This window comes from Ranitomeya imitator, chromosome 4 (assembly GCF_032444005.1).
Source record: "Ranitomeya imitator isolate aRanImi1 chromosome 4, aRanImi1.pri, whole genome shotgun sequence".
Lineage (NCBI taxonomy): Eukaryota > Metazoa > Chordata > Amphibia > Anura > Dendrobatidae > Ranitomeya > Ranitomeya imitator.
This window is the reverse complement of record NC_091285.1, coordinates 117,099,107-117,125,069: the sequence shown is the minus strand read 5'-3', so window position 1 is coordinate 117,125,069 and position 25,963 is coordinate 117,099,107. Positions and strand designations below refer to the sequence as shown.

The 25,963-nt window shown below is 44.9% G+C and overlaps 1 protein-coding gene across 4 annotated transcripts in view; it reads left to right on the top strand.

Moving 5' to 3' along the window:
• The window catches only part of TENM2 (teneurin transmembrane protein 2), a 3,136,407-nt gene that overhangs the window by 2,551,024 nt on the left and 559,420 nt on the right, over positions 1-25,963 (top strand). For all 4 annotated transcript variants that reach the window (XM_069763919.1, XM_069763918.1, XM_069763915.1 and 1 more), the window contains one exon: positions 2,642-2,817. In XM_069763919.1, coding sequence (XP_069620020.1) covers positions 2,642-2,817 — 176 coding nt within the window. The remainder of the gene's footprint in view (positions 1-2,641; positions 2,818-25,963) is intronic.

Here is a 25,963-nt window from a genome sequence, read left to right as displayed (position 1 = left end):
CTTTACCAACTTCACAGATCTACAAATTGCGTGCCATGCATTTTACATTGTATGCCAAACTTTTTTTCTGCTTCGTACAAAAAAAGCCATAGTTAAAACAGCAAGTATTTAATTTCCCTCAAGATACAGTCTAATAACACAATTATTGTCATGATTTGTCAGTAAAAACACGCGTCATATTTATAGGAATTTTGAAACGATCACATTTACATTTTTATAGAGTGGGAAATATATATGGCCTATAATCCTCCCAGTCTCCAAATGTTATGCACATACAGGTCTGGCAAAAATTAGGAGACCACCGCATCAAAACCCTGCCATGGGCAGCCCAATCTCCAGACCTAAACCCCATTGAAAACCTCTGGAATGTAATCAAGAGGATGAAGGATAGTCACAAGACATCAATCAAAGAACTGCTTAAATTTTTGTGCCAAAAGCAGTGTGATAGACTGGTGGAAAGCATGAAAGATGTGATTAAAAATCATGGTTTTTCCACAAAATATTGATATCTGAACTCTTCCTGAGTTAAACATTTGATGCATGTTTGAATGAATCCTTAATGTGTGAAGGAAAAGAAAGGGATTTGGTGCTTCTGTCCTGAATATAATATGACATTTTCAGAATAGATTTAAAATATTTTTAATTGTAATGAAGACATTAGATTGGTAGGTTCAGATTTAGAATTTGCTTATGATGACTTTGACATCTTTTACAGGAGACATATTTAGCTGCATTCAAATTGGCGGTTGTTATAGTTTTATCTAATTCTTAAATTCTTATGGGATGTATCTATCAGCATATATTTGGTTTACATTTCCAATAGTAAACAGGATTTATGTATATCGCATATGTTTCTATTGCTGTGGCACGTTTCATTGCTTAGAATGACATCTAGTGGTGAAGTTGCATGTTGCAAAGAGATTGCTTTTCTATGCTGTTTGAAAGCAAATCCACTGCAGCAGTAGAAAATAAAGATCCATATCACTCCATTCTAAATAACACTCTCAAATTACATATGTGAAAGTTTACTGTGATGTAAAATTTCTTTAAAAACAGCATGTAAAGTGCTAGGCTACAATGGATAATTTGTTGGCTATGAGATGAGAATAATTAGCTTTAATGTCTGGTAAGTCAGTGTATTAATTAGCAAATCATACTGTTCACAACTGTAACATTGCGTTCGGAACTTAATGTCAGAACATAATGGCACACAGAGAAGTGTACTGCACTCTGTCATTTGCGTAACGAGGGAGAAGTGACTAAGAAATACTCAACTCCCTCTTCGCTCTTCAAGTGGAATACATGGTGAATGTATATTTCATTATCCTTAAATTTGGAGCTCTCTAGGGTCATCCTAATGATTCTAGCTATACAGCCTATTTCATCAATGGAAGAAGCTATAAAATAGCGCATAATGATGTGTACTCGGGGCAAAGTAGCCCAAAAGCAAAAATCAAAATGGTACTCTGGCTCATATTGTCATAGTCCACTATACAGGTTTAGTCAACCCTGGAGTGTATTAGAAGGGACACCATAGGACAGGTGAATAATGACGCCTGAGTTTGGTTGGCCCCGAGCTTAGCTCATAGCAGCTACTTGAGTGGTCTCTATTACATATCTACCCAATCTATAACATCCACAAATGTTATACAGCAGCAGCAGGATATCTCAGAAGCTGTGGCATGTGGAATAAAGGGACTACCTCTTCATGCATACGTCATTCACATTTGAGCTGACACCATTTATTGGCTAGGGACAGTACAGTGTTACATGGTGGTCATCCAGATGTAATACATAGATGGTTTCCTTTCTCTGGCTCATATAGAGCCCTAATTGGCGACCCCAGTCTATTATGACCAAATGTGCCAGTAAGGTATGATTCATGTGACAACAGGTTTAACTTCCCCCCAGTGATTCTTAGCTACCTCTGTACAGGCAGCTGATTTCACATGATGTGGTTGCACAAATGCTCACATTGCTAAGTACAGAGGACTTGTCACTTGATCAAAAGTGTCTGTTTTTTTTTCATTTATTTTATTCCTCACAGCTTCTGAATAATCCATTTTTTTTACATTTTGTTAAAATCTACCATACATTCCTTACTTATGGACCTTTTTTATTTAATGCTAATTTTTGTGGTCTTTATTAAGGCGGCAGTTCTCACAGGGTAATAATGCAGATAAGCATAAAGACATAAAGAATATGTGATCATCACCTAAAGATCATTGAAATTAGCATGAAGTCAAAAGTTCCATATCCCATGTCTTTTGATCTGTGTGACAGATTTTAAAAAAGAAAAAAACGGCATGCTCAATGGAGTATTGGGAATATAATAAGGGCAAAATCTCTCCCCCTTTAGACCTGGTGGCAGGTTCTCCTTATTTTCAAGCGAGTATATCCATTATAACATAGCACAATGTATTCTTAGTCAAGTCCAGATTCACATATTATCTAGAGAACCTATGTAAATATATGTAAATTACTTTGTGCCATAAATAAGTAGTACCATTGGTATTGGATGCTCTCAGTTATGCTGAATATTTGTGCATTCATTGATCCACATTCATTAAATAAATCTATTGTTCTTAGTGTTTTTACAGCTGTTCTTTCAGGTAATATTGTTCACTTGACTTAATTTTAGTTATGACAACGAAGGCCGCTTGACCAATGTAACCCGACCAACTGGAGTTGTCACCAGCCTTCATCGAGAAATGGAAAAGTCTATTACAATTGACATTGAAAACTCCAATCGGGATGACGACGTGACTGTTATAACCAATCTATCCTCAGTGGAGGCATCATACACAGTTGTTCAAGGTATGATACAGTAAATGGTCACCACTCACAGTTCCTTAAACACGTCTTACAATACAAACTCTGCATCAATTTTGTTTGCAATATACATTTAAAAAACCTTCCATATCCATTTGTAAGCTAATCATGTATGTACAGAGCATGATATCCTGTCAGTACTGCTCTGTAGGTCTCATGTTCTGGTCTGAACCCTAATGAGTTAGTGTTGTACTAAGACAGTAACACATAAAAGCATCCGAACAGACAACAGAATAAAACGCACAAAAAGCAGCATTTGTTCCTATACAAAATACTAATGTAGCAGAAGAACATCTTTTATCTATAGAGGTCATTGGCTATGCAGTAGTTTGAGATTTCTGAAAGAAAGGCTGACAAATTCTTCACTGATGTGGGAATGGGCTTCATGCATAAGGGTAGCACACATTAAAGGGGACCTGTCACCAGTTTTTCAGCCTATGAAGAAATGCCATCACCTTTAACTGCTCCTGTGCTGCACTCCACAAACATGTCTGTCAGCTCCTGACTCCCCCTGTATGCCCCCAAAAATACCATTTGATATACTCCCACGCTGTATGTAAATAAGAGCAGTCCTGTCCGATGGGCGTCTTTGCTGCGGCATACGTCCTTCCTCTTTGCTCCTAATCGCATCCTCCTGCTTTGATTGATGTGATGCGTCATCCACATAGCAAACCTAGAGCTCGCACCTGCGCAGTAGCCTCACAGGACTGCACAGGCATACTCTGCTCTGCCCTACTGTGCGCAGAGCATTAAGCAGCACTGCGCAAGCGTATTGCGATGTCATTTGAATGAAGCTACTGCACAGGCATGAGATCTCGGTTTGCCATTCACATAAATCACAATTATGCGCTTGCGCAGTGCTGTTTAATGCTCTGCTCACAGTAGGGCAAAGCAGAGTGCGCCTGCGTGGTCCTGTGAGGCTACTGCGCAGGTGCAAGCTCTAGGTTTGCTATGTGGATTACGCATCACATTAATCAAAGCAGGAGGACGCGATTAGGAGCAAAGAGGAGGGACTTACGCCGCAGCAAAGACGCCCATTGGACAGGACCACTCTTATTTACATACAGCACGGGAGCATATGGTATTTTGGGGGGGGGCATACCGGGGAAGTCAGGAGCTGACAGACATGTTTGTAGAGTGCAAAAAAGAGAGAGCAGCATCCATACCAGGTGATGTCAATCCAAAAAGTTCTTTATTCCGCCATGATAAAAATACAACGTTTCGGCCTGGTTGGCCTTTGTCAAGTATACACATTGTCCAAAGTAGCCATCTTAAATAGTGTGAAACCCACATGGGCTCCAATCACCATCAAGGGGCGGCCTTTATTAAATATACATTTAATGTGCTTAAATATCAAATAATATACATACATCTAATAAGTAACAGCTAAGCAACACCATCACTACCCATATCCTATGGAAATATATACAGGAAAAGCATAAAATTCACAATCACATATATAAACAAACGTCACAGAGGTGCACAGTCCAATGATTGCATTTGTTGTCTGGTTGCCATATCGACATCTCCACCAATCGCATAATGTCCATGGGCCAATCCCCTTTCTCATCCAATCCCTGTGGGTTAGGAGAAAAGGCGCACAAAATAAACCCCCCAATCAAGGCAGAAGGTACAAGGCTGCATGTGAGCGCCATAGGACGCCGGCGCACGCGCACGGCACACTGCAAGACCGATCACCTGACCGCCCCACAGCGTTACCAAGTGCGCAAGCGCCGAACGCCCCCGACGTCATAGAGCGCAGGAGCGCACGCGCAAGGCGCACCAAGGAGACGACCAACAAGCCGCCTCCCAGCACAACCAAGCACACACGCGCCAGGTGCCCCAGAGTAATCGTCCGCATCGGAGCATCTGACCCGGCAGTGGGTCACACGGCCGGACCAGGAGCCACAGCACAAATATGCTATGGCAACCAGACCGCCCGTACGCCATACCAGGCCAGCGCTCCAAGGCAGACGCAAGCATAGCCATCTCCATGGCAACCATCCCTCACAAACAACCGTGATGAAGCAGGCAGGGAGCGCAGGGAGAAAAAATACAAAACAACATATAAACAATACGCTAAAAATAGCAGATAAGGCACCTCCATCCACTCTCTGACTGCCAAATCACGACCCTAGGCACAAAAGAAAGAAAAAAAGAGAGAAAAAAACAGATTACACTAAAAACAAAGTACATAAACAGCACAATATTAAAACACACACGGAGTAGAGTACACACACTGTGTCAAAGGGGAGAATCCTATATATCTGAACACAAATATCAGACTACCTGTAGCACATCAATATTGTAACATAATTATGTAGTGCAAATCTGCAGGTTATAGTCTAGATTGAGCCCCTTGGGCTGCAGTGTTTCCAAAACTGAAATCCACCTTAGTTCCTTTTGTTTCAGTATAAGATTCCTATCACCCCCTCTCCTCAGTATCGGGACCCCATCAATTACTCTAAAACGCAACTGGTTAACAGTGTCTACACTCACTAAAATGTTTAGGTATTGGCAAATCAGTTAGATTCGTACGTATCGTGCTCTTATGTTTGCTTATTCGTTGTCTGTTTGTAGAGTGCAGCACAAGAGCATTTGGCATTTGTTCATAGGCTCAAAAATTGGTGACAGGTTCCCTTTAAATAGATTTCAACACATGGACATGCATACACTTGTAAACTATCTTTCTTCAAGTAAGTTATTCTGTACTTGAAATCTTATGTTGTCACTATGCAGAAAAAAATACATTGCCATCTACTATATTTTTCTACAGGGAATAGAAACACCATGTATGCTTTCTGCAAAATTCACTTTGCAACTGTTTGTGTAAATATCGCATTTACTTGCCATAGGGAAAAGGTGGTGTTGCTTGTGGCTATCAATCTGACTCTGTGAATCTCAAGGGCAGCTGTAGAGCTGACAGGAAGCATATGGAAATATCACCTTTTATCCTGAAGCCAGTTTATAGAAATGTATCGTCATCCAGACATGAAAACAATATTTGGTCAGAATAATCTAGCACATTAGACTATTTCTTAAAAGCTCATCTTATTCTAGAGGAGTCGTGTTCTAGACATCATTTATTCAGTTTAGTTGTGATTAGATACCGTCTCATATGTGTGAAGATAATGGTTTCATTAGGTTGACTTATTTTGCCAGTTGTATAAATACATTGTCTATTATTTCTGGATCACTGAAGCCATGTGAAATAGCACCAGCTAATAATTGTAAGCAATAGGAAACTTTCCAATGAGAATATTACAGAAGTGATAAGAAAATGGGCAGAGTTGTGGGTCCTATGTACAGTAGTTAGGTCACAATATCTTGGACAAGCTTTAATGACCAATTGGGGCTGTTAACTAGATCAAATGATAACTATAATATATATATAATGGTGATGAACTCCTAAGTGACACGTTTCTTCACTCATCTTACTGCACAACTGTTTCTAGTTTTACAATCAACACTGATAAAAAAAACAAGCACAATCTCACAATTTTCTTTATGACTTCTAATGTTTTAAAAGGAAGATTACTTCTAGAAAACAATGATCAGACTCTTGTTCAGAAGTTGCTGGGACTTATTGGCTTAGTGAGGGTTCACACTTGCCAACCTGTGGCCGTTAAAAGACTGCCAAACGTCTACATGCAAGCTGATTGGCAATCATTTAATAGCCTGTTTGCAATCATCCGTCAGCGAGATTGGAGCGCCTCCGTAGGGCTGTGGGGTACTCGGTACCGGGTCCTTCGGTTCTCAAAGGGGGATGTCACGGTGGCTGACCCGGTCCGTGGCCCTCGGGAGGTCCGTTGTAAATGGGGGGAAAGGTCTTTAAAGGGAAAATGTTTGTGACGCCACCTGTGGTATTCGGTCAGGGTGACCGACGCTGCTTAGGGGTCCGCTGGGTTGATGTTATGGCAGCTAGATGGTATACCTTCCCACAGGTGAAGTATGTCCCCAGGGCTTCCCAGTGTGTAGATGGTGGATGGTGTGAGGCACAGTGAAGAACGAGAACACAAGGTTGCAGTCTCTTTACCTTTTTACTGAAGGCTTCAGCATCCACAGTCCAGAGCACCAGATCACAGGGTAGGCAGAGTCCGGCCGGTTTGGAGACAAATCCTGAGTCCCCTTATCCAGGTGGAAATCAGTAGCCTTCCTCTAGCGCCTGAGTGTTGTAGTACCTTACTGCTGAGTCTCTCATAAGGGCCTCACAACTGTTGTAGATGTTCTAGATGTTATGTCACTCTCTGTCCCCCAGATGGATAGGAAAAACCCGTATGACTGGTGGCCTGAGGCTTTTTACAGGAACTCTAGCAGGCCCTGGCACCCACAAGTTGCCACCGTGCCTAATCTGTATAGGGCGGATCAGTAACTTGAAATTAGCTGTCCTGCCGGTCTCTGGAGCAAGGCATTAAGGACTGTTGCTCCCTCGGTGTTCCGGCTACCAGATCCTGCGCCTCAGAAGGAGGCAGGCTATGCAGGGCAGAACTCCTTCTGGTTTCCTCTCCTCTTGCTATGACTAATCCTCACGCTTTACAATACAGTTCTCTGTTCGTGTCTCTTTCTGAAAGCTGCCGCACTTGGGGCAGGCGCAGCTCCGTGGCCTTCTGTCTAGGCCTCTGACAGGATCCCACCCCTGTCAGGGACCAACTACCTGAGCGGAGCTCAGATAGCAACTGTCCTGAGCAAAGCTCAGTCAGCGTCTGCCTAACTTTCTATCCAGACCACCTATCCAGACCCCTAATAAATAGGAGCATAGCTCCCCCTGATGGACTGGAGTATGAAGTGTGTTGTGTGTTGGTGTTAACTGGTAGTGAGATCTCCTTTATTGTCTCCAAACGTAACATCATTCCCCCCTAGAGGAGAATGATATTACTGCAACGACCAGGACCCTGGGGCGCTGCACTCCCCCCCACCCCCCCACCCCCGTTAAATCCAGTGCTTCGGGACTTGGAAAAGAAAACAACAATACATTAGCAAAAAAGATATACAAATTTTGAAATGCTGTACCATCAACGTGGTCATCAGTAAGTACACTTCTACACTTACAATCAAAGTATACCGTTCACACTGGACAGATTTTAACATATATCCCAAGTAAAACTAACAACACAATATGATCTTTATAACCTCTTCAACAGTTGTACCAGTCAGAAAAAATCACGATTGACCTACACATTTTCTATGGGAGCAAGTGAGTACTAAGCAAACTTTATCTAATCTAGTTTCGGTACTATTCACCTCTGCTGCATCCCTACTACAGTTTAGCTAGCGGGGCGATTATACTTCTATTTTACTAACATTACTTGTCTCTCAAACAGGTATATACACAGAACCTGTTCTAATCACCAGCGGCTTCAAAACCGGTTTTCCCTACCCCACGGTTGTAAGCGCCAGTGCTATATTTTAGTTTATAAAGTTAATATATACTAAGCTTCCCTTTATGGGAGGTGAGGACACTTGAACGTTACAAACAATAATATATTTACATTGCCAGCCTACTCCTAAAAATAGAACATTTTAATAACAGATGCACTAACTATAAAATGTAATTACCCATACAGGTATACTATCTATTAAGTGCAAAGGCAAACATTTTATTTTTATTCAAGTGCAAAACAATTATTCTTCTCTAAGTGCAAACTTTTTAACTAACCCACAGGGGTCTACTTTATTCAATTGCAGATCAGTCTATCAACCCCCACGGGCTCACTGCATTTTCTTCAGTTTATTCACAGTACATCATCTCAGACTACCTAACTCTTAACTCTCTACTGTTAACTACATTCTATTGGCTATATAAAACACAATTCTATCTAGCTATTCAATACTTTCAAACATTATCACTTTTAGGCAAAGTGCAACAAATAAACATTCCCTTTAAGGGCAAACTCAGGCCTTTTCTGAGGTACTGCAACATATCAATCACATAAATAATATCTGAAAAAACACACCGGCGCTCCCAGGGGGGTATATACTCGAAAGCTGCAGGTGTTTAGACGGTAACTGTGCTAAACCTGTCACAATACACAAGAGAGAAATAAATAAAAACACCGCGCTAACCAGATGGAGGAAATAAATAAAAAATGAGAATCTACAATCAGGGGAGTAAGTAGACTTCTAGTTGATTGGTAAAGGTCTATAAAAAATGATAATCAGCAATGAGGGCAGCCAGAAAATGGCCACAAAACACCAGCAAACAACAGTATTACGTGTAGTGGGAATATTATCCCGGTAATAAGTAAAAAACAATAATATCCATAAGAGGCAGTAAACAAAGGAGCAAATGCTCACAAACCCATCAGGATAATCTGTAATGACAAAGTATAAAAGAGTGTGGCAGATGTATATGCTAAATAAAAAGACCGCACACTTACTAAATGAAAAGTAACTGCTGGGAGGCTGCTGGCGTTGTCCTGAGGAATGTTGGCACTGTCCCAAGAAGTGATAAGACAGGATCCCCAGCGGCCCGGGTAATAGGAACTGCAGTAACCAAGGTCGCAGCGTGAGGCGGCAACAGCACCTGAAGATATGGGGAGCGTCCTCCCTGGTGGGTGCACAGCCTCCGTGCGCCTGGAACGCTGCTAAACAACACACGTGGGCCAGAAGGGAGCCGCTGCACAGAGCTGTGAGAAAGAGGGGGCGTGGTCTGGGTGACGTCACCAAGAAAAGAGGGTAAGGAGCAACGGACGGGGGCCGCACAGGACCAGAATTGCCTACGCGTTTCGAAGGTCTCCGGACCTTCTTCGTCAGGGCTAAGGTCCGGCAGTCGGATGCTCCTTATATAGCCCCAGATACCCACAAAAACACGCTTACAAATGGGACACAGCAGTACCGATAAGGAATGACCTAGATAAGAGTGAGGAATATGGTATATATGAAAATGAATGAAAATGCGATGTGCAAATATAATATGACTAGCTATTGAACCCGTTCTACGCCCGGGTGGCGAGCATTTATATTGGTATATGGTCTCCATCATGTGCTGCTGCCATCCTGCGCCCGTTCTGTCATGTGCTGCTGCCATCCTGCGCCCGTTCTGTCATGTGCTGCTGCCATCCTGCGCCCGTTCTGTCATGTGCTGCTGCCATCCTGCGCCCGTTCTGTCATGCGCTGCTGCCATCCTGCGCCCGTTCTGTCATGTGCTGCTGCCATCCTGCGCCCGTTCTGTCATGCGCTGCTGCCATCCTGCGCCCATTCTGTCATGTGCTGCTGCCATCCTGCGCCCGTTCTGTCATGCGCTGCTGCCATCCTGCGCCCGTTCTGTCATGCGCTGCTGCCATCCTGCGCCCGTTCTGTCATGTGCTGCTCCCATCCTGCGTCCGTTCTGTCATGTGCTGCTCCCATCCTGCGCCCCCGTTCTGTCATGCACTGCTGCCATCCTGCGCCCGTTCTGTCATGTGCTGCTCCCATCCTGCTGCCATCCTGCGCCCGTTATGTCATGCGCTGCTGCCATCCTGCGCCCGTTCTGTCATGTGCTGCTGCCATCCTGCGCCCGTTCTGTCATGTGCTGCTGCCGTCCTGCGCCCGTTCTGTCATGTGCTGCTCCCATCCTGCGCCCGTTCTGTCATGTGCTGCTCCCATCCTGCGCCCCCATTCTGTCATGCGCTGCTGCCATCCTGCGCCCGTTCTGTCATTTGCTGCTCCCATCCTGCTGCCATCCTGCGCCCGTTATGTCATGCGCTGCTGCCATCCTGCGCCCGTTCTGTCATGTGCTGCTGCCATCCTGCGCCCGTTCTGTCATGTGCTGCTGCCATCCTGCGCCTGTTCTGTCATGTGCTGCTGCCATCCTGCGCCCGTTCTGTCATGCGCTGCTGCCATCCTGCGCCCGTTCTGTCATGTGCTGCTGCCATCCTGCGCCCGTTCTGTCATGTGCTGCTCCCATCCTGCGCTCCCGTTCTGTCATGCGCTGCTGCCATCCTGCGCCCGTTCTGTCATGTGCTGCTCCCATCCTGCTGCCATCCTGCGCCCGTTCTGTCATGTGCTGCTGCCATCCTGCGCCCGTTCTGTCATGTGCTGCTCCCATCCTGCGCCCCCGTTCTGTCATGCGCTGCTGCCATCCTGCGCCCGTTCTGTCATGTGCTGCTCCCATCCTGCTGCCATCCTGCGCCCGTTCTGTCATGTGCTGCTGCCATCCTGCGCCCGTTCTGTCATGCGCTGCTGCCATCCTGCGCCCGTTCTGTCATGTGCTGCTGCCATCCTGCGCCCGTTCTGTCATGTGCTGCTCCCATCCTGCGCCACTATTGTATTATATGCCCCCGTATGCTGCTACCATATAAAAAAAAAAATACCATACTCACCTATCGTCCGGCTCCACTGCAGGAGTGTGTCTTCAAGAAAATGGCGCCGGAAAGCGCGGACTGCGCAGGCGCCGATTCCGGCAGCAGGAATCGGCGCCTGCGCAGTCCGCGCTTTCCGGCGCCATTTTCTTGATTACACTCCGGCTCCTCTGCCTGTGACTGGACTCTGTCACAGCAGAGGAGCCGGAGACGGAGCCGCACGCAGCGCTGGAACGGAGGACAGGTGAATATACTTACCCTCCCTCCTGCCGCGTCCACGGTCCCTGACTCTCCTGTGGAGATCGCGGTATGCGTTCAGTGCTTACGCATACCACGATCTCCTGGGAGCGTCACTCTGTGGGGGCCAGACTGCGCCGGTGCTTGCGCCTGCGCAGTCTATAAAGGCTTCGGACAGAGTGACGCTCCCAGTGTTATATTATAGATGTGCAAATGTAAGCGAAATGTGCCCATAACTAAGGAATAAAATCACCTTTATTAAATACTGATTAAAGACATACAAAATGGGGGCTATAGCTAAAAAACATACAGAAGCCACCATGTTAAATGGGAAATAAATAGGGAAAGTGGAAAAGGGAATAAAATATGGTATTAACATATATCTAAAATAAGCCCCATGTAAAACTCGAGGAACAATATGGACCAAAGAGAACCAAAAAGAACATGGGGGTATATATATATCTATAAAAAGCTAAAAAATCTAAAATAAATCCAAGAGGGAGCTGTGAGCAGTACGTACAGTAAAAACCAAGGTTTAATTAAAAGCATATAGCTCAACCTCATGATTCAAGCCTCTAGGGGCTAAACTATCCAACATAAAAATCCACTTGGATTCGGTGCGTGACAAAAGTTTAATGTAGTCACCTCCCCTCCAGTTCCTATGCACCCGCTGAATGCCACAAAAAATCAATCCCCTGGTTGACCTCCCATGGTGTTCTATGAAGTGTCTCGATAAGGGATAATAATAATATAATAATAATAATTTTTATTTATATAGCGCCAACATATTCCGCAGCGCTTTACAAATTATAGAGGGGACTTGTACAGACAATAGACATTACAGCATAACAGAAATACAGTTCAAAACAGATACCAGGAGGAATGAGGGCCCTGCTCGCAAGCTTACAGACTATGAGGAAAAGGGGAGACACGAGAGGTAGATGGTAACAATTGCTTTAGTTATTCGGACCGGCCATAGTGTAAGGCTCGGGTGTTCATGTAAAGCTGCATGAACCAGTTAACTGCCTAAGTATGTAGCAGTACAGACACAGAGGGCTATTAACTGCATAAAGTGAATGAGAACATGATGCGAGGAACCTGTTTTTTTTATTTTTTTTTTATATATAAATAGGCCACACAGGGATCGTTAGGTTAATGCATTGAGGCGGTAAGCCAGTCTGAACAAGTGAGTTTTTAGGGTACGCTTAAAACTGTGGGGATTGGGGATTAATCGTATTAACCTAGGTAGTGCATTCCAAAGAATCGGCGCAGCACGTGTAAAGTCTTGGAGACGGGAGTGGGAGGTTCTGATTATTGAGGATGCTAACCTGAGGTCATTAGCGGATCGGAGGGCACGGGTAGGGTGGTAGACTGAGACCAGAGAGGAGATGTAGGGTGGTGCTGAGCCATGGAGTGCTTTGTGGATGAGGGTAGTAGTTTTGTACTGGATTCTGGAGTGGATGGGTAGCCAGTGTAATGACTGGCACAAGGTAGAGGCATCGGTGTAACGATTGGTGAGGAATATGATCCTGGCAGCAGCATTCAGGACAGATTGGAGTGGGGAAAGTTTGGTAAGAGGGAGGCCGATTAGTAGAGAGTTACAATAGTCCAGACGAGAATGAATAAGTGAAACAGTAAGAGTTTTTACGGAGTCGAAAGTAAGAAAAGGGCGAATTCTAGAAATGTTTTTGAGATGCAGGTAAGAAGAGCGAGCCAGTGATCGAATATGGGGGGTGAATGAAAGGTCAGAATCAAGGATGACCCCAAAGCAGCGAGCATGTTGCTTTGGAGTAATGGTGGAACCGCACACGGAGATGGCAATGTCAGGCAAAGGTAGGTTAGTAGAGGGAGAGAACACGAGGAGTTCAGTTTTTGACAGGTTTAGTTTCAGATAGAGGGAGGACATGATGTTAGAGACAGCGGTAAGACAATCACTGGTGTTTGTCTGGGATGGCCCATAAAGCCTTTCTCAATATTGTAAAAATGTTCCTTGAGCCGATCCATAAGCCTACGTTTAGTCCGGCCTACGTAGATTTTGTCGCAGGGACATTTGATTAGATAGATCACTCCCGTAGACCAACACGAGATGCTGTCCTTAATTAAAAATTCCAGAGTCCCGTCTGAGTTAGAGAATTTACATTGTTTAATTTTACCAAAATTAGTGCGCATGCAACAAGAGCAGGTGCCGCACGGAGTGAAGCCCGGATTATTTGGGAGTGTCTTTATGATGGGACCCTATCTGGTTGTTGGTGCTATAATGTTACCAATTGTTTGTGTTTTCCTAAAAATAAATCTAGAATATTGGGGTAATAAATCACCTATCACTTTATCGGATTTAAGGGTAGACCAATGTTTACGTATGATTTTAATAAATTGTTTATGCCCCTGATAAAACTGCGTGATAATAGGTAGTTGGTGAATTTGCTCTGTAGTATCCCCTAAGGTGGATGTGTTCCTAGTCGTTTTGTGTATAAGGGAGTCCCTAGGCGTTACATATACCTCCTTATTAGCTGCCTCAATGAGATCTTTAGGATAACCCTTTTCCAGGAACTTTCCCGCCAGGTGCTCAGCCTCAGTTTCATAGTCCTGTATCTTGCTACAATTCCGTCTTAGTCGAGTGAATTGACTTTTGGGAATGTTGGTCAACGAGACAGGAAGGTGACAACTACTAATATCAATAAAGCCATTAGAGTCAACCGATTTGCGATGGCATTTAGTTAGCACCTAGTTTCCTTCAATAAAAATACTCAGGTCTAAAAAATTAACTGATGTTTTACTGGTAGTAGCCGTAAATTCCAACCCGAAATCGTTATGATTAAGACTGGCAATAAATACGTCCAATTCATGTTGGGGGCCATTCCAAACGAACAACACATCATCTATAAACCTTTTCCACATAACCAACCCAATGTTAGGACTGTTGGTAAGATTTATATGTAGCTCCTCCCATTTGGCAACATATAAGTTCGCGTAACTAGGGGCGAAGCGGGTACCCATGGCCGTTCCTCATGTTTGAAGGTAGAATTGGCCATTATAGATAAAATAATTATGTTTCAAAATGAATAGGATACTCTCAATAATAAATCTAATCTGTGTATCTTTGTAAATATTCAGTTTATTCAGAAATTGTTCCGCCGCTTCACTACCTTTTGAGTGACTAATCACTGTGTAAAGAGACCTAATGTCAAGAGTCCCTAGAATGAAACCACTCTCCCAATGCATCTTCTCCAATAATTGGAGCACGTGGCTAGTGTCTTTAAGGTTATCATATCATAACATATCAATCACATCATCAATATTCAAGTCAGTTTAGCAACAAAGGTGACGTGATGCGAAGGACCCGTTACGAACCCCCAACATTTGTCTTGGGCGGGCCACAAGACGTGTATCCCAACCCGGAATTCTGCCACACCAACGGGTTTTTCTTCAGGTCTGAAAAGCAAAGTAGTTCTTACAACAAGAAGTAGACTCCAATGGAGGCAGTCTGTGTAAAAGCCTCCTTTGTAAAACCAGTAGAAAGCACCCTTAAGAAGGTGCCAAATATTTACAAGGACAGTTTGTGAACCATTCACCGTCCATGATTCAAAATGTCTTTAAGGCAACGATGAACTTGTGCAAATTGAGGATCCCTTTAACGTGGGACCCCTTTAAGAGATAACCCTAGACGGGTTCAGTACTTGTAAAACAGCAAAAAGAATGTTTAGTAACTGTAACGGGGTCTACCAAGCTGGGGTACCTCTTTCAGTACCACCCCGTGTTTCAGGAGGTCCACTCTGCTTTGGCTGGAGTCTGAATGAAGGACGCTGGCTGGAATTCCTTGGTTACCTGGGAGCATATAAAATATCACTGCTTCTCCACGTATTTCCAGTCTGACAACACTTTATTCACAGGACACAGAATATATCACACAGATACAGAGGTGTTATGAATAGGTAATTCAGAACCACAATGGACCTTGAGGTTCAGAGCACACACAATGACCTGACAATAACCAAAAAACATAGGACGAGCTCTGAGACGAGGAAACTCTGCTGACCGCAATCCCTAATCCTATCCAACCACACTAGAGGCAGCCGTGGATTGCGCCTAACGCTCCCTATGCAACTCGGCACAGCCTGAAAAACTAGCTAGGCCTAAGATAGAAAAATAAGCCTACCTAGCCTCAGAGAAATACCCCAAAGGAAAAGGCAGCCCCCCACATATAATGACTGTGAGTAGAGATGAAATTACAAACGCAGAGATTAAATAGATTTAGCAAAGTGAGGCCCAACTTACTGAACAGACCGAAGATAGGAAAGATTGCTTTGCGGTCAACACAAAACCCTACAAACAACCACGCAGAGGGGCAAAAAGACCCTCCGCACCTATTAACGGTACGGAGGTGCTCCCTCTGCGTCCCAGAGCTTCAAGCAAGCAAGAAAAACCAATATAGCAAGCTGGACAGAAAAAATAGCAAACAAAAATAACACAAGCAAAACTTAGCTTGTGCAGGAAGACAGGCCACAGGAACGATCCAGGAGGAAGCAAGACCAATACTAGAACATTGACTGGAGGCCAGGATCAAAGCACTAGGTGGAGTTAAATAGAGCAGCACCTAACGACTTCACCACATCACCTGAGGAAGGAAACTCAGAAGCCGCAGTACCACTCACATCCACCAACGGAAGCTAATAGACAGAATCAGCCGAAGTACCACTTGTGACCACAGGAGGGAGCTCTGCCACAGAATTCACAACAGTACCCCCCCTTGAGGAGGGGTCACCGAACCCTCACCAGAACCCCCAGGCCGACCAGGATGAGCCATATGAAAGGCACGAACAAGATCGGCAGCATGGACATCAGAGGCAAAGACCCAGGAATTATCTTCCTGACCATAACCCTTCCACTTAACCAGATACTGGAGTTTCCATCTCGAAACACGAGAATCCAAAATCTTCTCCACAATATACTCCAACTCCCCCTCCACCAAAACCGGGGCAGGAGGCTCAACAGATGGAGCCATAGGTGCCACGTATCTCCGCAACAATGACCTATGGAATACGTTATGGATGGAAAAAGAATCTGGAAGGGTCAAACGAAAAGACACAGGATTAAGAACCTCAGAAATCCTATACGGACCAATGAAACGAGGCTTAAACTTAGGCGAGGAAACCTTCATAGGAATATGACGAGATGACAACCAAACCAAATCCCCAACACGAAGTCGGGGACCCACACAGCATCTGCGATTAGCGAAACGTTGAGCCTTCTCCTGGGACAAGGTCAAATTGTCCACTACATGAGTCCAAATCTGCTGCAACCTGTCCACCACAGTATCCACACCAGGACAGTCCGAAGACTCAACCTGCCCTGAAGAGAAACAAGGATGGAACCCGGAGTTGCAGAAAAACGGCGAAACCAAGGTAGCCGAGCTGGCCCGATTATTAAGGGCGAACTCAGCCAAAGGCAAGAAGGACACCCAATCATCCTGATCAGCAGAAACAAAGCATCTCAGATATGTTTCCAAGGTCTGATTGGTTCGTTCGGTCTGGTCATTAGTCTGAGGATGGAAAGCCGAGGAAAACGACAAGTCAATGCCCATCCTAGCACAAAAGGCTCGCCAAAACCTCGAAACAAACTGGGAACCTCTGTCAGAAACGATGTTCTCTGGAATGCCATGTAAACAAACCACATGCTGGAAGAACAATGGCAGGACTGCACAAAAGAACGCACATCCCGTGACAAAGACGGCCACCAAAAGGATCTAGCCACCAAATCTCTGGTACCAAAGATTCCAGGATGCCCAGCCAACACCGAACAATGAATCTCAGAGATAACTCTACTAGTCCATTTATCAGGGACAAACAGTTTCTCCGCTGGGCAACGGTCAGGTCTATCAGCCTGCAATTTTTGCAGCACCCGCCGCAAATCAGGGGAGATGGCAGACAAAATTACCCCCTCTTTGAGAATACCCGCCGGCTCAGGAACACCCGGAGAATCAGGCACAAAACTCCTTGACAGGGCATCAGCCTTCACATTCTTAGAGCCCGGAAGGTACGAAACCACAAAATCAAAACGGGAGAAAAATAACGACCATCGAGCCTGTCTCGGATTCAATCGTTTGGTAGACTCGAGATAAGTCAAATTCTTGTGATCTGTCAAGACCACCACGCGATGCTTGGCTCCTTCAAGCCAATGACGCCACTCCTCGAATGCCCACTTCATGGCCAACAACTCTCGATTACCAACATCATAATTGCGCTCAGCAGGCGAAAACTTTCTAGAAAAGAAAGCACATGGCTTCATCACCGAGCCATCAGAACTTCTTTGCGACAAAACAGCCCCTGCTCCAATCTCAGAAGCATCAACCTCAACCTGAAACGGGAGCGAAACATCTGGCTGGTACAACACAGGGGCAGAAGAAAAACGACGCTTCAATTCCTGAAAAGCTTCCACAGCCGAAGAAGACCAATTGACCACATCAGCACGCTTCTTGGTCAAATCAGTCAACGGTTTAGCAACACTAGAAAAATTAGTGATGAAGCGACGATAAAAATTAGCAAAGCCCAGGAACTTTTGCAGGCTCTTCACAGATGTCGGCTGAGTACAATCGTAAATGGCCTGGACTTTAACAGGGTCCATCTCGATAGTAGAAGGAGAAAAAATGAACCCCAAAAATGAAACCTTCTGAACTCCAAAGAGACACTTTGACCCCTTCACAAACAAGGAATTCGCATGAAGGACCTGGAACACCATTCTGACCTGCTTCACATGAGACTCCCAATCATCCGAAAAGACCAAAATATCATCCAAATACACAATCAGGAATTTATCCAGGTACTCTCGGAAGATGTCATGCATAAAGGACTGAAATACTGATGGAGCATTGGAAAGCCCGAATGGCATAACCAGGTACTCAAAATGGCCCTCGGGCGTATTAAATGCTGTTTTCCATTCATCGCCCCATTTAGTACGCACAAGATTATACGCCCCTCGAAGATCTATCTTGGTGAACCAACTAGCCCCTTTAATACGAGCAAACAAATCAGACAGCAACGGCAAAGGATACTGAAATTTGACTGTAATTTTATTAAGAAGGCGGTAATCAATACAAGGTCTCAAAGAACCATCCTTCTTGGCCACAAAAAAGAACCCTGCTCCTAACTGTGATGACGACGGGCGAATATGGCCTTTCTCCAAGGATTCCTTTATATAACTCCGCATAGCGGCGTGTTCTGGCACAGATAAATTGAACAATCGGCCCTTAGGAAACTTACTACCAGGAATCAAATTAATTGCACAATCGCAATCCCTATGAGGAGGTAGGGCACTGGCTTTGGGCTCATCAAATACATCCCGATAATCCGACAAAAACTCCGGAACTTCAGAAGGAGTGGGAGACGAAATAGACAAAAATGGAACATCACCATGTACCCCCTGGCAACCCCAGCTGGACAAAGACATAGATTTCCAGTCCAATACTGGATTATGAACCTGTAGCCATGGTAACCCCAAAACGACCACGTCATGCAGATTATGCAACACCAAAAAGCGGATATCCTCCTGATGTGCAGGAGCCATGCACATGGTCAATTGAGTCCAGTACTGAGGCTTATTCTTGGCCAAAGGCGTAGCATCAATTCCTCTCAATGGAATAGGATACTGCAAGGGCTCCAAGAAAAACCCACAGCGCCTAGCATACTCCAAGTCCATCAAATTCAGGGCAGCGCCTGAATCCACAAATGCCATAACAGAATAGGATGACAAAGAGCAAATCAGAGTAACGGACGATAGAAATTTAGACTGTACAGTACCAATGGTGGCAGACCTAGTGAACCGCTTAGTGCGCTTAGGACAATCGGAGATAGCATTAGTGGAATCACCACAGTAAAAACACAGCACATTCCGATGTCTGTGCTCTTGCCTTTCAGCTCTGGTCAAAGCCCTATCACATTGCATAGGCTCAGGCCCATGCTCAGATAGTACCGCCAAATGGTGCACAGCTTTACGCTCACGCAAGCGTCGATCGATCTGAATGGCCAAAGACATAGACTCATTCAGACCAGCAGGCATGGGAAATCCCACCATGACATCCTTAAGGGCTTCAGAGAGACCCTTTCTGAAGATTGCTGCCAGGGCACTCTCATTCCACTGAGTGAGCACAGACCACTTTCTAAATTTCTGACAATATATCTCCGCTTCATCCTGACCCTGACACAGAGCCAGCAAGATTTTCTCTGCCTGATCCACTGAATTAGGTTCGTCATAAAGCAATCCCAGTGCCAGGAAAAACGCATCAACATCACGCAATGCCGGATCTCCTGGCGCAAGGGAAAATGCCCAATCTTGAGGGTCTCGACGTAACAAAGAAATAATGATCCTTACTTGTTGAACAGGATCACCTGAGGAGCGAGGTTTCAAGGCAAGAAACAATTTACAATTATTTTTGAAATTCAAGAACTTAGATCTATCACCAAAAAACAAATCAGGAATTGGAATCCTAGGCTCTGACATCGGATTCTGAACCACAAAATCTTGAATGTTTTGTACCCTTGTAGTGAGATTATCCATCCAAGAGGACAGACCTTGAATGTCCATGTCTACACCTGTGTCCTGAACCACCCAGAGGTAAAGGGGAAAAGAGAGACAAAACACACTGCAAAGAAAAAAAAATGGTCTCAGAACTTCTCTTATCCCTCTATTGAGATGCATTAATACTTTGGGCCAGCTGTACTGTTATGACCTGGTGGTTAGGACAATAATGGACCTGATAGTTAAGAGCACCCGGAAAGACCTGATAGCTACAAAAACACAAGACAAGCTCTGGGAAGTGGAAACTCTGCTGACCGCAAGCCCTAATCCTATCACACACACTAGAAATAGCCGTGGATTGCTCCTAACGCTCCCTATGCAACTCGTCACAGCCTCAGAACTAGCTAACCCTAAAGATAAGAAAATAAAGCCTACCTTGCCTCAGAGAAATTCCCCAAAGGAAAAGGCAGCCCCCCACATATATTGACTGTGAGTTAAGATGAAATCACACACAATAAAACCTGGCACTCAACTTTGTGTCTGGAGAATATGATTTATTATCAGCAACAAAACGTTTCGGTCCTAAAATTCGGACCTTCATCAGTCACATGCTATGTAGGATTCTTAGAATAGATGTACCCCAAAATGGGCTAACAAGAGTAAAATTCGTGCTATGTAAGATTCCTAGAATTGGATGTGCCCTAAAATGGGCTAACAAGAGTTGAATTCCGTTGTAATGTAGAGAGATAGTCCGCGTATGGCTAAATGGGCAGCCCCCGTGTAGGAATGGCGCTTCAGACGCGGTGTCCACCTTGGTAGCAGTGTACAGCAGCCCGGCTGAAGGCAGCTGTTCCCGCCTTTGGCCACTGGGAATGTCCAGTTGGGACATTGTCTTTGCAGGTGGCCCAGCTGACGGCAGGTGTGGCATCGTGCCCCAGGGGAACTGTGGTAGGCCGGGTTTCTAGCGGGTCCCCCTACAATCTTCGGTGGTTTGGGGCCCTCCAGGTCCATGGGCGGACCCCTAGTGACCATCTTTGCTCCGGACAACTGAGGCCTCCTGGCATCATGATGTTCATTGGCCAGACGAGCGGCTTTCTCAAGAGTCATTGGCCGCCTGTCCCGAAGCCATTCCTGTGTCTCAGGGGTTAGTCCATTAAAGAATTGTTCTAACAAGATGAGCTGGAGGAAGTCCTCCTTAGTGGTTGCTTGGCTCCCTTGTACCCACTGTAGCAGTAATTTACAGGCCCATTCAGCGAAGGTATCGATTACTCATTTTATAAGATCACGGAACTTTTGGCGGTATACCTCTGGTGTCAGCGCATACCGGGCCAAGATCACTTCTTTGATCCGCTCAAAGTCCATACAGTCCTCATCAGGTACCGTGCAATAGGCGTCCGCTGCCCGGCCTTTCAGCTTGCTGGCCAGAATCTGAACCCGTTCCTGAGGCTTCACTTGACGAAGGGCACACTGCCACTCAAAGTCCTGCAGAAAGCCATCAATGTCTTCCTCTGCCTCCCCCAACTGTCGGAAGGCATTACACTGGATCTTTTTGTGGCTTACTGTTGAAGGTACCTGGTCGGAGGCCAGAGCTCCCCCTACTCGCTGACTCTCCTCTCTCCGCTCTGCCATCTCCATCTTGGCCAGCTCCACTTTGGTCCGCTCTGCTATCTCCATCTTGGCTAGCTCTTTCCTGGTCCGCTCGGCCATCTTTTCATTCAGATCAGTATGCATATCAGCCATCACCTCTCGTATGATCTCTACTGCAGGGTTTGGGCCATAGAACGCCAGTCTGTTCTTTACCTCCCTCTGGAATTCAGTCTCCTCTACGATCACATTTGGGGGGCGCTGCACTGTCGTGATCCATGATGGCTGCTATCAAATCTGCTTTTGTTTTGTTGCTGGCGATCAGCCCTCGGGCTTCCACCAGATCTTTTAATGTAGTCCTCTTTAACTTCTGGTAGTTGTTTTCCATTCATTCCTTTCCTCCTGTAGAAGGGGTATCATATCCCGCTGTCTGCCACCAGTGTAATGGGGTCTACCAATCTGGGGTACCTCTTTCAGTACCACCCCGTGTTTCAGGAGGTCCACTCTGCTTTGGCTGGAGTCTGGCTGGAATTCCTTGGTTACCTGGGAGCATATAAAATATCACTGCTTCTCCACGTATTTCCAGTCTGACAACACTTTATTCACAGGACACAGAATATATCACACAGATACAGAGGGAAGGCCAGTCATACATTACAATAGCCGCAGGGGGCCAGAGCCTGCCAATATTTGCTGTGGGAATTACAAAGGTGGGGGAGGACAGAAGGGGGATATCTTGTCCCCTCTGCCCAGGGGCTCAGCCTGTGGACTGATGCATCTCACATGGAACCTATTATACATGCATATAACTGCACAACATATTCTGAGTGCTGAGTGGTTCCGTAACACGTAACAGTAACTATTTACATTCAGTGTTCAGATTTCTAGATTACTGAAACAGTTCTGGCGGTAGCACTCGTGGGGGCAGTCCTCTTGGATACCGGCGGGTACCAGGTGCTACATATGAATAAGGGTGCCGTCTCACAGTGGCACTTTGGTCGCTACGACGGCACGATCCGTGACGCTCCAGCATCGCACCATTATCGCTCCAGCGTCGTAGACTGCGGTCACACTTTGCAATGCACGACGCTGGAGCGATAATTTCATGACATGTTTGCGATGTAGAAGCTGTTGGTTACTATGCGTACATCATATACGATATCGTGCACACCTTTGTTACACGATGCGATCATGCCGCCACAGCGGAACACTTGACGACGAAAGAAAGTTTCAAATGATCTGCTACGACGTACGACTCTCAGCGGGGTCCCTGATCGCAGTAGTGTGTCAGACACAGCGAGATTGTAAGTATATCGCTGGAACGTCACGAATCGTCCCGTCGTAGCGATCAAAATGCCACTGTGTGACGGTACCCTTAGTCAGAGAGTACTGTCTTATTTCAGTCGTTTTCTGTTTTCTATTGCTTATATGGTTTCTGAACTGTCTTCATATAGAATTTGGCATGTGACCTTTTCTCAGAGAGAAATGTGGTTCTCAAGGTAAGAAAAGTTGGAGACCACTGGCATAGAGTATAATTGTTCTCAGAAGCATATCTTCCTGTTTTGTTAGTTTCTCGTGTGACTAGGGAGTTTAGACAGGCTTGTTCTTGATAATTGTCCTATGTAAACGCATCCTTAAAAGGGGAACAAAGATAATGGTCCATATTCCATTTAATAAACTTTCTATCGAAGCACTGCAAAAGCAGGCTGTCATTTCTACAGTACAGTGGGTACGGAAAGTATTCAGACACCTTAACATTTTTCACTCTTTGTTTTATTGCAGCCATTTGGTAAAATAAAAAAGTTCATTTTTTTCTCATTAATGTACACTTTGCAACCCATCTTGACTGACAAAAAAACAGAAATGTAGATTTTTTTGCAAATTTATTAAAAAACAAAAAAACAAAATATCACAATCTAATCAGTTTTTATGAAGAGGTAAGCTATAGGCTGGACTACGGTGAGTCATTGGACGTGGTATATCTCGATTTTTCCAAAGCGTTTGATACCGTGCCGCACAAGAGGTTGGTACACAAAATGAGAATGCTTGGTCTGGGGGAAAATGTGTGTAAATGGGTTAGTAACTGGCTTAGTGATAGAAAGCAGAGGGTGGTTATAAATGGGTCGCTGTGACCAGTGGGGTACCGCAGGGGTCGGTATTGGGACCTGTTCTCTTCAACATATTCATTAATGATCTGGTAGAAGGTTTACACAGTAAAATATCGATATTTGCAGATGATACAAAACTATGTAAAGCAGTTAATACAAGAGAAGATAGTAATTTGCTACAGATGGATCTGGATAAGTTGGAAACTTGGGCTGAAAGGTGGCAGATGAGGTTTAACAATGATAAATGTAAGGTTATACACATGGGAAGAAGGAATCAATATCACCATTACACACTGAACGGTAAACCACTGGGTAAATCTGACAGGGAGAAGGACTTGGGGATCCTAGTTAATCATAAACTTACCTGGAGCAGCCAGTACCAGGCAGCAGCTGCCAAGGCAAACAGGATCATTGCGTGCATTAAAAGAGGTCTGGATACACATGATGAGAGCATTATACTGCCTCTGTACAAATCCCTAGTTAGACCGCACATGGAGTACTGTGTCCAGTTTTGGGCACCGGTGCTCAGGAAGGATATAATGGAACTGGAGAGAGTACAAAGGAGGGCAACAAAATTAATAAAGGGGATGGGAGAACTACAATACCCAGATAGATTAGCGAAATTAGGATTATTTAGTCTAGAAAAAAGACGACTGAGGGGCGATCTAATAACCATGTATAAGTATATAAGGGGACAATACAAATATCTCGCTGAGGATCTGTTTATACCAAGGAAGGTGACGGGCACAAGGGGGCATTCTTTGTGTCTGGAAGAGAGAAGGTTTTTCCACCAACATAGAAGAGGATTCTTTACTGTTAGGGCAGTGAGAATCTGGAATTGCTTGCCTGAGGAGGTGGTGATGGCGAACTCAGTCGAGGGGTTCAAGAGAGGCCTGGATGTCTTCCTGGAGCAGAACAATATTGTATCATACAATTATTAGGTTCTGTAGAAGGACGTAGATCTGGGGATTTATTATGATGGAATATAGGCTGAACTGGATGGACAAATGTCTTCTTTCGGCCTTACTAACTGTTACTATGTTACTATGGTCATAAGTATTCAGACCTTTTGCCCAGACACTCATATTTAAGTTAGATGCTGTCCATTTCCTTGTGATCCTCCTTGAGATGGTTCTACTCCTTCATTGGAGTCCAGCTGTGGTTAATTAAACTGATAGGACTTGATTTGGAAAGGCACATACCTGTCTATATAAGACCTCACAGCTCACAGTGCATGTCAGACCAAATGAGAATCATGAGGTCAAAGGAACTGGCCAAAGTGCTAAGAGACATAATTGTGGCAAGGCACAGACCTGGCCAAGGTTACAAGAGAATTTCTGCAGTACTCAAGGTTCCCAAGAGCACAATGGCCTCTATAACTCTTAAATGGAAGATGTTTTGGGATAACCAGAAGTCTTCCTAGACCTGGCCGTCAAGCCAAAATGAGCAATTGTAGAAGAGCCTTGGCGAGTGAGGTAAAGAAGAACCCCAAGATCACTGTGGTTGAGCTCCAGAAATGCAATAGGGAGATGGGAGAAAGTTCCACAAAGACATCTATCACTGCAGCCCTCCACCAGTCAGGTCTTTATGGCAGAGTGACCCGATGGAAGCCTCTCCTCAGAGTGCAAGACATATGAAAGGCCACATAGAGTTTGCTAAAAAACGCATGAAGGACTCCCATACTATGAGAAACAAGATTCTCTGGTCTGATGAGTTGAAAATAGGCCTTTTTGGTGATAATTCTAAGTGGTATATGTGGAGAAAACCAGGCACTGATCATCACCTGCCCAATACAATCCCAACAGTGAAAAATGGTGTAGACAGCATCAAGCTATGGGAGTGTTTTTCAGCTGCAGGGACAGGACGACTGGTTGCCATTGAAGGAAACATGAATGCGGCCAAGTACAGAGATATCCTGAATGAAAACCTCTTCCAGATTACTCTGGACCTCAAACTTGGCCGAAGTTTCACCTTTCAACAAGACAATGACCCTAAGCACACAGCTAAAATAACAAAGGAGTGGCTTCAGAACAACTCTGTGACCATTCTTGACTGGCCCAGCCAGAGCCCTGACCTAAACCCAATTGATCATCTCTGGAGAGACCTGAAAATGGCTGTCCACCAGTGTTCACCATCCAATCTGATGGAACTGGAGAGGACCTGCAAGGAAGAATGGCAGAGGATCCCCAAATCCAGGTGTGAAAAAACTTGTTGCATCATTCCCAAGAAGACTCAAGGCTGTACTAGCTCAAAAGGGTGCTTCTACTTAATACTGAGCAAAGGGTCTGAGTACTTATGACTAGGGTTGAGCGAAACAGATCGGACAAATTGAAAAATCGCCGACTTTCAGCAAAGTCGGGTTTCGTGAAACCCGACCCAATCCTAGTGTGGGATCGGCCATGAGTAGGGCTG